The following is a 13825-nucleotide window of genomic DNA, read 5'->3' on the forward strand; positions in this document are numbered from 1 at the left end:
TGTTTTATTGGAGTAGAACAAGGTGCCTGCAGTTTTAACACTGATTGAAAGGAGACAGTTCATTTGATTATTAGAAAGATTGACTGCTGCTTGCATCAGACCAAGCAGGTATTTTAGGCTTCACTTTGGCCAGTATAAGTAAGTAAAGTTTCACCATTGTGGGGCAGGTCGATGTGTTGCTTGAATATGTTGGGTATACATGGTTCCAAGATATAGATTGTTGAAAAATAGGATACATTTAAATTATCCAAAATAAAATTACATTGATAATTGAGGTACGTTATACAGAGCTGATGATTCATCCCACATTCCACACTTTGCGCCTTTTGCCTATGTTCCTCCCACATTTCACCCCTTGCACCTTTTGCCTACATTCATCCCACATTCCACCCCTTCCACCTTTTGCCTACATAAGATACTCCATATTTTATAGTCAGATTTCTGGCATCAGACAGCAAGTTTATCAATCCTGTATTTGCTTTTGGATTTTTTTTGTAACTGGCACCTTCTCTAGAATACGTTATGGTTATGGTGAACACTAACACTACAGTATGGGTAACTGAGGTTGTTTGAAAATATTTTTTGTTCTTGTTTTTTCATAATACATGTTTGTCATGCATGTGGACTAACAACTCTCATACAGAGGGCATCTACATATTTTTTATAGCAGAACTAACTTCACTATCTGTTCTGAGGTGGAGGACAGTTACTTAAGTGAGGTTATGAGGATTTTTAATGTTTGTTTTCTTTTGTCTTTTAGAGTATGGCCTGAAACTCGGTAGCCAAATTTATGTAAAGCACATGACTCCGACTGGTCTTGCAGCCAAAGAAGGTATATTGCAAGAGGGCGACCTTGTTCTTAAGGTGGGTATATTGCAAGAGGGCGACCTTGTTCTTAAGGTGGGTTCTTTTATGGGGGAACAAATTTGGTGCCGATCATAACATGCTGTTGAAAATAAATCCAAGACTACACCTGGTCTACATTTTGTCCTTAGGTTTAGGACTGTAATTTGCCTTATAGGTTTTGTGGTAGCAGATCATATTTGTGCAGGATTAATATATTCATGCTCAGAAATCTGTTCTGTTGAACATTGTGCTGAATGAGCAGTGTGAATGTGAGTGCAGCACATGCGATTACTGTTTACTTAAAATATTATTTCTTTTGCAGAAGATAATTTGAAACGAATATTGAACAGTTTTCAAGGAGGACAGAACAGTTCATGTAGCTTTAAATTCCTGGAAATCACTTGGCATTTAGTCCATTTTCAAGCAGAATATGCATTCCTCAGATATGAGGCTGTGTTTGTTTCACACTGGTATGTCACACTGTTAGCTGGCATATACCAATGTGTGTTTAGCTGGCATTGCCATATGCCATTTCTACTTCTTTAGACCATTACTTGCTTTTCTTTTCAGATTTGTTTTATGACTGCATTCATCATGTAGTCAAGAATATTATCTAAAAGTTAAAAAAAAGTATCATCTACAAGTATACAGATTGGCTCAAAAAAGTTTGCTTTTTCTTACACAAAGATATAGTTATATGAAGTGCTGATGTCACCTTAGCAAAACTGCAAAATCTGTGAATTATTTGTTATAGGCAGCTGGCTCCTAAATACTTCGACTTCCACTTTCCTCACCTTAAGTGCAGTGCGTTACAGTTACAGTGACAGTTTAGCACTGCCCAAAATGTGATATGGCTGCTAAAGATCAAAAGCCACTCATGGCAACTTTTTGTACAAAAAAGTTATTTAAAAAACTAGAAAAGATGACAAATTAAGAGGGAAAATGCAGAAAAATAATGAAGAACAAAAACAGAAAGCCAACTGAGAAAGAGGGAGCAGGAGAAATATTGTAAAACTGTGGTAAAGAAGGCATCCTCTGAAGTAAAATCAAATCAATTAGCACTAATTAAAGCATTGGTGCATTAGTCTTGGCTGCTTTCATAGATGTATCTCACCAGTCTAATGAATGGCATATATGCCTTTTTTTTCTTTTTTATTTGCAGGAGAGCTCACTTGAGGCACTTCCTTTGTAACATTTCAGCGGACTGCTGATTATTTTCTGTGATGGTACAGTTATAACTTTGCCAGAACACCTTTCAGCCTCCACAAAGCCTTCTACTTCAGTAACACTTTTGATAAACAAAAGCTGGTAGATGAATATTAGTGTTTCAAGGGACCTGAACAGGAGTGGGTAGTTCATAAGGGCCTCCATCAGACGTTAGACTCAATAACGCAAGTCCTGAAACTATGAAAATGTAAGTGCAATTTAATGCAAGTAACAGTGAACTTTGAAAATTGCTGTTACATTTTAAAGAATTTGTAGCAGAGAGGCAAGCCCACAGCTGCACACCCATGATATAGGGGGCTTGCACCCCCACATCCTTGCTACTTTTGTATATCCTGATCAGGAATACTCTGAGATTCTGAAGATTTGGAGTTGGTATATATTTCCCCATAATTCCACTTAAATTTTTCTCATTGTTGCAATTGTTATGGTCTTTGTGCATACCATGAGAATCTGTCCAGATCAGGACTGATGCGTCTTTCCTATGATCAGTGCCTATCAGTAAGAGAAAGTCAGATGACTCATTGCATTGCATTACATTTGCAGCACAAGAAGACAGCACTCATGTCTTGTCTACACTTTTAAGTGCATTAAACAGTCTACTTGCCTCTCATCCTCCACCTTCCTACTTACTCTTTTTCCACCTGTACTGGGCCTGCTGTGTATTCTTTCTCCACCACATATTTTAGTAGTATATTCCATGGGTCTTCGATCCTTTCTGTGAAGAGCTACCTTCAGAGTTCCAGCGAACAGTTACTTCCTACAGTCTGCTGCCTGTGCACCCTCCTTTCAGTGTTCTTTTTCAGGATGCCCTTTTCACAGCTCCATGGCATTCATAAGTACTTAGGTTATTAAGCTGTGAAGATCTTTAGAAGTTTAGCCATACATTCCCATGAAGTTTTTAGCCCTTTTATTTTAAGGTTAAATAACCAAAGATGAGCAAAATATTTACATGTTGCTCATATTCATGAGGGTCAAGGGTGCTAAACAAGGAGTGAATTTGTGGCTACCCATCCATTTGTCAAGATTACATTTCAGTAGTGTAAGATAAGCATTTTGCTTTCTGTTGAGAAGAAAGATCCCAAAGTAGGGGTGGTATTCTTGGTGATACATATCTGTGCCTCCAACATGTTCTGTTTATGTTGCAAAAGAGACTGGGATATCTTGAGCAAGTGTTTTTGCCCGCGTTACACTTTTGAATGGTCTGACAGGAAAAGGGTCTGTTGAGGCTCTGAATGTAAGACAGAATTACCTCTCAGATGCCTGTACGACACCAAGAAGAGGGGCATGGCTTTGAGATGATCCACATTGTTTTTGTGATTTTATGCCCTTGATTTACATAGTAAGAAAGCAGTTTGGGCATTCAAGTCAGATGCTTGGACAGGTATAGAACGAAGAGGGCATTATGCTCAGTAATCAACCTGATGAGAGCAGAATACAGTGTAATGCTCATGTCCCTGGACATTGCACCCTTAATAAGTTGTGCAATAAAAAAAAAGTGATGTCTTGCCTACTGAAGGATACTTTTATGCATTTCTTGGCATTTAGTTTAAGTCCATGGTTTAGTCACCAGAGTCCATGATTTTTCAATGGGTAAAGTCAGGGTGACTGGGGCTTCTAGTCCATTCTGATGGGAGTAAACAGATGTGTCCTATATGACTATGTACTGGGAATGCATATTTTCACACTACACTTCTCCGATATAAACACGTGAAATGGGATCTGGATAAACAAAATATGCTGATGATCAGAAACTGGGGTAACACAATTACTTAAATGAAATATACCTGCATTTTCCAAGTAATCCTCTACAAATGCATACATGATAGCAAAGTAATGACCTTGCCTTTAATGCCAAAAAGTGTAGCATCATTATACTTCACAAAACTGACATAAAATATGATTACAAATAAAATGATCAAATAATAAGACTTGTGTTAAAAGCCTAGGGAAAGTGGTAGGTAACAGTCTAAACTCTGACCAGTGTGTGTTTATCTACTGGTTCAGAAGGAATATTTTGTAAGTCATCTAGTTTTAAACTGCCTGCCTAGTCACTCCAGGAGAGATCAATGTATCAATTTATGTCTCACTTCTTCTTTCGGCTTTTTCCCAGTTAGGGGTCGCCACAGCGGGTCAGCTGTTCGCTCATGATTGGCAGTGGAGTTTTATGGTGTTGAGTTGCCAGCCCGGCACCCAACCTTCCACAGAAGGCACACACATGCACGCACTCACACCTAGGGCCAATTTAGTGTGTCCAATCCACCTACAGCATGTCTTTGGGATGTGGGCGGAAACCGGCGCACCTGGAGGAAAACCCACACGACCACAGGGAGGACATGCAGACTCCGCACAGAAGGCACCCCAGCCAAGAATCGAAATGGAGAACTCTTGCTGTGAGGCGGCAGTGCTAACCACTGCACCACCGCAGCCGCTCTAATTTATGTCTCACTGCTTAGATATATTACTGAATACAGTTTTGCATTCTTAAGCCTTTTGAATAAGCCATCTGAAGAAACTTGAAAGGGTGCAAAGATTCCCTACTAGAAAAGTCATAGAATTAGAAGACTTCAGTTATTTTAAAAGACGGCAGGAATTATAAGGTTAATGATTAAAGGTCTTCACCTTCCCTTCCAGAAGGTACAGAGTTTGCTCCTGACCTCTGGCTAATGCCTGTGTGGAGTTTGTGTGTTCTCCCTGTGTCTGTGGGGTTCCTCTCACCTCCCAAAATATGCTGTTTCTAGTCTCAAACTCGCCTAAAAATAGAGCTGTGGGCAGCAGCACAGACTCTAGATGGTCCCTATAGGGGGAAGAGTTGCAGAGGCCAACTGTTTTGGTCATCAGCTATGATGCATAGTCTTCCAAGATGGCTGCACAGTGAATAGCAGCTTAACTCTAGCTCTCCCAGTGGGAAAACAGAAACTGAACAGAGAGGCCCGTAGACTTTTGTGTTTATGGGTAAATTTCAGTAACTGGCTAGCAAGTGTACTGCCTGGATGCCAGGAAAAAAGAAATACAGAGCACCTGGAAAAAAAATCGGCTACAAAAAGTAAGGAAGAAACACTGACTGGGGAAAGTTCTGCAGTTCAGCAAAAAGCAGTGCAACCTCCAGATATGACTTCCAGTAACCTACAGGAAGATATAGACAACTGCACACACATCTGTTTAAAATAAACAAAACACTAATGTAGTATATCAATGCAAACAACTAAAGGCTGGAAAAAATGGAAGAAATTTTAAACAGATATTCAGATGAAGTGATAAAGTTGCAAAAAGCAGAGAGTGAAATGTAGAAAAGGCTGTCTGAATATGAGACTGCTCAGGAAGAGATGTTTTAAAAAAAAACAAAATTGGAGGACAGAGCACGTGGGGAAAGCCTGAGGTTTTCAGCTATACCAGAGAAGCTGGAAGGCACAAACTACATTAATTTTATGAAAATACAAGTAAGCAACTGGAATGGTATTCCACAGCAGGAGTTTAGTTGAAAGGGCACATCGTGTGTATGCTTCAAACCTGGCTATGAGAAAGCAGCCTAGACCTTTAATAGTAAAGATGCAATCCTACCAGCAAAAGGAGCTGACTCTGATAAAACTGTGGCAGAAGGACAAAATACTAAAAGTGGGAGACAGGAGAGTGTTTGTCGAGAATGATTGCTCATTGTACACCAGGAAGATGTAGAATAAATATATTCCACTATTCGGGGAATGTTAAGATGCAGGTATGAGATTCAAACTGCTGTACCCACCTGTCTTCAAGGTAATCTTCCTTGGAGTGACAAAATCATTTTTTGATGAAGTACATGCTAAGGAGAAAGTATGAAAGTTTGTCCAACAAAAAGTGAGCTGTGAAGCTGAAGTAGATTCTGCTGCTCGTTCTTCTGGTAATAAAGACCACATAGAGACTGTGCCTGTGAAATCTTTCCCACTGTTTCAGTGAAAAATGGAGGGAAGGAAAGTAGCACAAGAGTTGACTATTAGAATTAAGAGTATGTTGGAAGTGAAACAGAGAGAGGATTTGGTAGATGGAGATGAACAGTAATAAAACCAGTAACTTAATGTGGGATTACAATGCAGTAATTATATTTCTGAAATATAACATAAACAAGAAAATCTGGAAATATTGGACTTTTTCAGAATTTGTTGAATTTGCGGTGGACTCTAAAGTGCATGCCCTACTTCATGTCATTAATGTTTGGAAAAATGCTTTGGGGGCAGGAAGAGAGGGGAGAAAATTAACTAACTAAAGAAGACCTTTTTGTTAATAGTACTATTTCTGTGGTATATGGTTTTCTTTGCATGCTATAAAGTAAGGTTTTCTCAGTTATTTTTAAGTGTAATAGTAAGTTTTAAGAGAAAGCAAGTATATGAAAAATAATATTGAATATTATGAGGCTTTTTTCTAGCAAATAAATGTATGCTTAGTAGCAATTCTGTATCTGACCCTCATGTCTCCATGGAAACAATCTGATAAAGAGAAATTGGACACATTCTGGTGGACAGTGATTGGCTGACAAAAAAAGAAGAGAGTAACTGGGTAGGAGCCAATGTTCTCTAAAAGCATTCAGGAGTTTTCCCAGTTGGCAGAGCTATAAAGATAAGACAAAACCAGTTGCCACTTAGAAGCACAGGCTGCACCATAAGTGTTCCCTAAAACCATTCAGGGGTTTTCCCAGTTGGGAGAGATATAAAGATGACAAAACCAGTTGGCGTACAGGCACCATCACTCTTAGCATGGATAACCTTTCTTTTAGATTAACACTCATTTGTGAGTGTGGCTGTCAGTTTGGAACATTTGTTCTTATTAGGAGGATAAAACTTAAATAGTTTTGTGTATTGGTATTAAATTAATAGGTTTTAGGGAGTATTGCTTGTTTTTGAAGGCTTTCAGTAAAACAAAAAGTTTTGTCAGATGTCACACTGGCTTAAATGGGGATATGGCAAGAAACAACTTTATAAAAATTCAACCTGCCAAACAGTGTATGTATGTAACACAAAAGCTGGAACTAGACATTTAACAAAAAAGGTGTACATAAACAGGAATAATAACTTTAATAAAATAATGCTTTCTGTAATGTCTTTAAATATCAATGGTCTTGCAGGTAAATACAAAAAAGAAAGAATACTGAACTATATTAAAATGTAGAGTGCAAATATCTGTTACAGGAGATGCACTTGGAAAGAACTGAACATGTGGAGTTGATGAAGGTTTTCAGGATGGTTATTCAGCAGAATATCTGGGACAAAGGAAAATAAGACTACTTGTATTAATTGCAAAAGGAGCACCAATAGTGATAGAAGAGGAAAAAAGATAATGTTAGATTTGTAGTGCTAAGGGACTAGTGGCAATGGAGGAGGATTACACTGGCATGTATTTATATTCCACCTAAAACTGCTATAGTGGAGCTTAAGAAAATTCTGGGAGAAATGGTTTTCAGCAAGAAATACTACTTATAAGTGGGGAATGGAATTTGATTTGCAGCAGTGAATATATGTCTGGTGGGGCAGAAGGGAAAGTATAACAAAAGAGGGTAGATTTTTGAAGATATTTATGAAAATATTTGGCATGGAAGATGTGAATTCATTAATAGGAGCTCAGAGTGAACTTACATATTATTCCCCAAGGTATAAAAACTAGGCTAGGCTAGGCTAGACATAATTTACATTTTACAGGAACATGTGCATTTAATTGAAGGTCTTGATATGCACCCAATAACTATTTCAGATCATGCATCAGTAGTAACTAAAATAAAAATGTAGGGTAATGAAATAAAAATGAGACCCTGGTGCTTTCCCATCTATCTGTTTAAAAGAGAGGGAGTTAAGGAAAGGGTCGTGGAGATTATTCAGGAACTATTCGAGAGGATAGAAATTACTTATGAAAATATAGCTAGGGAGTAGGATAAAATTAAGGTGGAGTTTAAAAATGGTGTGGAAATAGAGAGTTGTGGTTAAGAAGTAGCGAGAAATACTTAGAGGGACTGAAATGCTAAAGTACTGCAGAATACGGGGGATCTCACAGAACAAGAAAAAGAACAGCTGCAGAAGGCTAAGCAGAAAATAAGGATTACCTCGATAATGTACAATAATTTACAAAGATTGCTGTTAACTGTTTTTTGATAACTCTAGAGCACAAAAACTTTTAGCACAATGACTCAGGCAACAGAAAGTGGAAAGGGCTGTTGCCAAGGTTAAGGAGCCTATAACAAGGAAGGTAGCAAGAGATCCATTAGAGGTATTAGAAATATTTTTGAAATTTGATGAAAGTCTGTATAAAGCAGAGAAATATGGACATCAAGAATAGATGCAAATGGAAATGTTTATCGAAGAATTAAATATGCCAAGGTTAGAGGTAGATGAGGCTCAGTTACCAATGGTTAGCTAATGGTATGGGGACATGATAAAATGAAGTATTTTGGAGTATGGATTCAAAATTATTCCGGTATGGAAGCTAAGGATATGTGGGAATGGACTAAACACAAGATAGTACAAAAACTGAGAAAATGGAAGCTTAGGATAGGAGAAGATAAGATGAAAATTGTGATGTATAGCCAATCTACAGGGAAGGTCCCCAGGAATAGATGGTATTTCTGTAAAAGTTGGGAAGCTAGGAGGGAAAAAAAACTGATAAAGATCTGAAAGGTTTTGTTTAACAGTATTTTAAGAGCAGGAGAAATACCAACATCCTGGAAGAAAGCAGTGGTAGCTGTAATACCTCAAGAGTCTAAAGATCCGTCAGATCTAGCTTAATACAGGTCCATTTCAATATTAAACCATGGTTATGAAGTGTTCATGTCTACAATGGTTAAATCAATGGCAAAAGTAATGCCAAAATTGATAGATATGGATCAGTGTGGTTTTGTGGAGTGGAGGCAAAGATTTGGCATTAATAGAACATTGATCCAGAGGGAAGCAGAATTTAAGAAAATATTGTTGTTGATGGGTCTTGTTGCAGAGAAAGCGTTTGACAGAGTAAGCTGAGACTTTATAAGCAGGACAATGGAAACATTTGCATTTCCTGAAAAAATGTAAGGATGATTAGGAAGGTTATATGAGGGATTAGAGGTGAAAATTATAGAGAGTGGGTTCCTCTCTGATAATTTCTGTTTGAGCAGAGGAACCAGGCAGGGGTGTCCTCTCTCCCCTTTGTTATTGGCATTATATTTAGAGCCATTGGCAAAGAAAATAAGGGACTCAGAAATTCAAGGATATAATTGGTATGGTAGTCAAGAAAAGCTGAGACTTTTTCCAGATTTCATAATTTTATACCTGACAAAACCAGAAAGGGACATTAGTGTTGTGGGACATTTAGAGACTGTTTTAGATCTTTTCAGGATACAAAATCAATGAAGCTAAAACAAGGGCAGTAGCTATAAATTATTTTCCTGCATATGAATTGATTCAGCAATATCTTTACTTATGGGAACATGATAAAATGAAGTATTTAGGAGTATGGGTTAAATATGATTCTCATGTTGCAGCCAAGGGTATGTGGGAAGAGACTTAAATGATAATACAAAATCTGGGAAAATGGAAGCTTTGTTATATGGATATGGTTACTAAGATGCAAGCAGTTAAAATGTTTGTAGTCCCATTAGTCTTATACACAGGTCAGGCATATTTTTATCAATCAGAGGAGAAGTTGTGGATATTAATTAATAAAGAGCTGAAGGATTTTATTTGGGAAGGGAAGATGGCTAGAGTCAAGTGGAATAAGCTGATTCTTCCAGTACAACAGTGTGAATTGTGATTACCCAGTTTGAAAGGGTATTTCAGAGCTACACAGAGTCTCCTATACATAGCACAAGCAGAAAACTATAATTCAGAATGGAAAAGGATGATAAAAGAGGGGGGAAGCTCAAGAAACTGGGAAAGACTGGGATTTTAGATGCAGGCCTTTAAGGAGAATAACAGTAGTGATACAGAATATTGTAAAGTAGCCAAAAGTATTCTAAAAACGAAACCGGCATGAGAATGGAGAAAGGAGATTCTGGTGATAGGGATGACTGCCATTAGGCATGTAGAGAATAGGCAAAAGGGGGATGAAATTTATTGGAGAAAACTCGGAAGGGAACCAAGGTATTGGGAACAAATAACTAGAGAGGAAGAGATGCTAGAATGGGAAGACACCAAGAATTTATTTGGACTGCAGGTTAGAGATTGCCTTCCCTATCAAGAATTGATATCAGACTATAGGCAAAGAGAAAGAAATAGGGGGGTCCTAAACAAAAGACCAGCACTGGTAGAGTTTTTGTAGAATCTAGAACGGAAGCTGCCATTAAAAAAGGCATAATTAGTAGAGCATATAAAATACTGCATGATAACTATAAGAATCAATCAGAGGAGATTAGAAAGGATTGATACCAGAGATTTGGATAAGCAATTCACAAACAAACAATGGGGGGATATATGTATGTCTCCTAAATATGTAACAAAATCTAGATGATGTAGGATTTTTGCTTAAAAATGTTTACATAGATATTTTTATACCCCAAGTAGACTCCATAGAATTTTTTGTCATGTAGACAGCAAATGTTGGAGTTCTGAAGGGGGAAGAAAGAGGTAATTGGGAACATATTTTCTGGGAGTGTGGTCAGTTGGCAAGACTTTAAGGGTTCTCTGCGGGATGCACTTGTTGGAGATGCTGGGTGGGCTGATTGGTGTGGCAAGGGAGATGATTTTTCTCAGCTGTGATAGAGTTGGAATTGCCTAGACATGGTAAGACTTTGCTGTGTTGAACTGTGGTGGCTGCCAAAAAAAACAATTACTAGAAAATGGAAATCAAAATCTAAACCAAAACTATAGTAGTAGTAATTGTAGTAACAGAGATAAAACAAATGGAATTGAGATCTTTAGAAAAGGGTAGGAGCAAAAACTACATAGGAAAAAAAATGTGAATTGTGGGAATAACACAAACGGGAGGAATGAGGTTTAAAAGAAGGTGGGACTTAAATGAACCACGTAATGTTTGACTGAAAATGATTGGGTGGATTATAATGTATGTTTGCAACTGGGAGTGTATCAGTATGGTTTGTGATGTAAAATGCTTGCAACGAGGATCGTGTCAGTGTAGTTTGTTTTCATTTATATAAATGCATGATTGCCTATGTCGTAAGTAATGGTTTAATAAAGATGTTTCCTGTTTAAAAAAAAAACTGCGGTGCACAGTATCCTGTATAAAGGAGAACATGCATCACAGACTGCATGCCATGTTAGGGCTAGCAACTCAATGTAAAAATTTGCTGTAGGTAATTTGTCATGTTGACATCAGCAAAAATGAGCATGGATATTTGCTCGTGATAAGTGGATTGAGGACCCAGCCTGCACCAGAGACATATGCTAATGGTGGGAGGGATGTATGTGCCCTTATTGGTCAGTATGTACCTGCTATAAAGCCCAGTAGCCCAGGGTCAGTATGCTGGTGCCCAGTTTTGGTTACCTGGAATAGCTCTGTTGAACAAAAGTGGAATGTAAACCAGTTGGCTGCCAAACATGAACTAAGGCTTGTTATGCGCGGTATAGTTTTATAGAAAGGATGCAGCATTGTATGTATCCAGGAGACAAGATGGAAGAACAGTGCAGCAAAGCCAATTGGTTTGGGATCCAGAGTCTGCTACTCAGGAGGAGGACAGACTAGAAATGGTGTTTGAATTGTGATGAGGGAGAGCCTTCAGAAAAGTGTGACAGATGTCATTAGAGTTAGTGATGAACTCCTGGTAATCTGACTCCAGTGTAAGGAACAGGGCACTATTAATCTGAGCATATGCCCACAGCAGGGTTGTGATAGTGAACAAGAGAGTACATTCAGACAGCAGTTCCAGAATCTACTAGATAAAGGACAAAGTGAATTGGTGTTCATAATGGATGACCTGAATGTACATAATCAGGACAGAAAAAATAGGAAACAAGGACTGACTGCATCCATATGGGTGAGGCAACAGGAATAAAGAAAGAGGCCATCCTAGACTTTTGTCTGGAAAATGGCTTGATGGTTAAAAGCGCATGGTTCAGCAAGGGGGACCGTCTCAAGATCACATATAAGAGTGGCCAACGTGCAACTCGGGTGGACTTTTTCCAAAGAAGAAAAGGGCTTTGGGGTAGAATCTGCAGTTGCAAAGTCATCCCTAGTGAAACAGTCAGCCTGCAGCAAAAAACACTTATTGCCTCAAATCACCTGTGGGCAGTGGTCAGAGAAGTCTCTAGGTCATCAGAGACTAGGCTGAAGACATGGAAGTTGAATGGAGAGAAAGTGCAAGAAGCACAAGTTCAAGATATTACACAGGTCTCTAGAACCTCAGGAAGAAGAGGAAATAGGTGAAGCTGAATAAGAATTGCAGCTCCTTAAAACTTCATGTGTGAGGACTGTAGAACAGATACGCAGCTGAGCCAGGTAGGGAAGCAAAGTACATAAGGAAAGCTGGTGATGAAATGCAGAAGTCCAGGAAATCATCTAAAGAAAGGAGGGCAGGAAAAAGTGGGGGGCAGAAAATGTGTACCATTCTATGAAGGAATACTGTTTGGCTAGCAAAGAGGCTGTAAGATAAGTTGCAATAGTAAAGAACAAGGCATCAGAGGCACTCTACCAGCATCTGGAAAGGGACACAGTAGATAGCACAAATAAACTCAATTAGGTTTCAAGGAAAAGATAGAAAGATAAAGAAGATAGTTGGCCAGCCATCATAAGGTATGTTAGCAGCAACGTGCTCAGCAGTCCACAGGACGTTGAGGACAAAAGAAAGGAGTACTTCAGCGGTTTCTGAAGAAGAAGGCCCCACAGAAGCTGTACTGTCCCAGACAATGCCAATAGTGAAAGATGAGGAGCCTCCCACACTAGAAGTAAGAACAGCACTAAGGAAAATGAAGTTGGGGGGGGGGGACAGCAGACTCAGCTGAGGTCACAGCGCATATGATCATATAATGTTTGGTGAGATGAGAAAAAATGCCTCCTGAGGGTACTCATAGTAATGTGGAGAGAAAGACATATCCCAGATAACTTGAGAATTAACACGTTTGTGCCAGAGTACAAGAACAAAGGGGACATCCACAACTATGGGCAGTACAGAAGTATCACTCACCTTTCACACTGCATGAAAGTTCTGGACAGAGTGAATGATAAATGAGTATGCAGAGTATTAGCAAGTAAGATCAGAGATGAGCATTTTGGATTCAGATCAGGATGCTGTACAACTGACCTGAGGTTTGCAGTGAGAAGAAGCTAGAGATGAGGAAAGAGTCCAAGTGAGCATTCCTAGACTTGGAGAAAGCATATGAAAAGGTCCCAAGAAAGAAGATTTGGGCAGTCCTGCTGTGGTTAGAAGAAACGTAGGTAGAATTAGTACAGGCGATGTACAAGGACACAATGAGATACATATGAACAGTGTTTGAATTTTTAGAGGAGTTTTTAGTGGGAATGGGTGTGAATTTGGATTCAGCTCTGAGCTCATTGCAGTTCATATATATTAGCAAACGGGTCAGAAGGTACAAATTAACAAAGTTGCTGTATGTGGGCAATGTGGCATTGCAGCCAGACACTAAGCAAGAACTTCAGCTAAGAATTGGGGAATGAAATGCAAAACTGAAGGCACGTGGGAAGAAACTGAGTTACAGATAAGATTGTTGTAATGGCAGTTGAGAATTAAGACAGAAGGGAATATAATGGAACAGCTTCAGCTATCTGGGAGGTGTGACTGAGAAGAAGGGAAGTCTGAATAAGGAGTTCATGCTACAGTCCAAGGGGCTGCAGCCACCTGTCACAGTGTTCT

General features: G+C 38.8%; 1 protein-coding gene across 1 annotated transcript in view; it reads left to right on the forward strand.

Annotated features, from left to right (window-relative positions):
* TJP3 (tight junction protein 3) overlaps window positions 1–13825 on the forward strand; it is a gene marked incomplete at its 5' end in the record, with an annotated part of 839650 nt that overhangs the window by 308215 nt on the left and 517610 nt on the right. Inside the window, 1 exon segment of the mRNA XM_044053884.1 lies at window positions 761–864. Within this exon segment, the coding sequence (XP_043909819.1) occupies window positions 761–864 (104 nt within the window).

The sequence above is a fragment of the Protopterus annectens genome, chromosome 13.part0 (assembly GCF_019279795.1).
Source record: "Protopterus annectens isolate FY-2018-M chromosome 13.part0, PAN1.0, whole genome shotgun sequence".
In the NCBI taxonomy this organism is placed as follows: Eukaryota; Metazoa; Chordata; order Ceratodontiformes; family Protopteridae; genus Protopterus; species Protopterus annectens.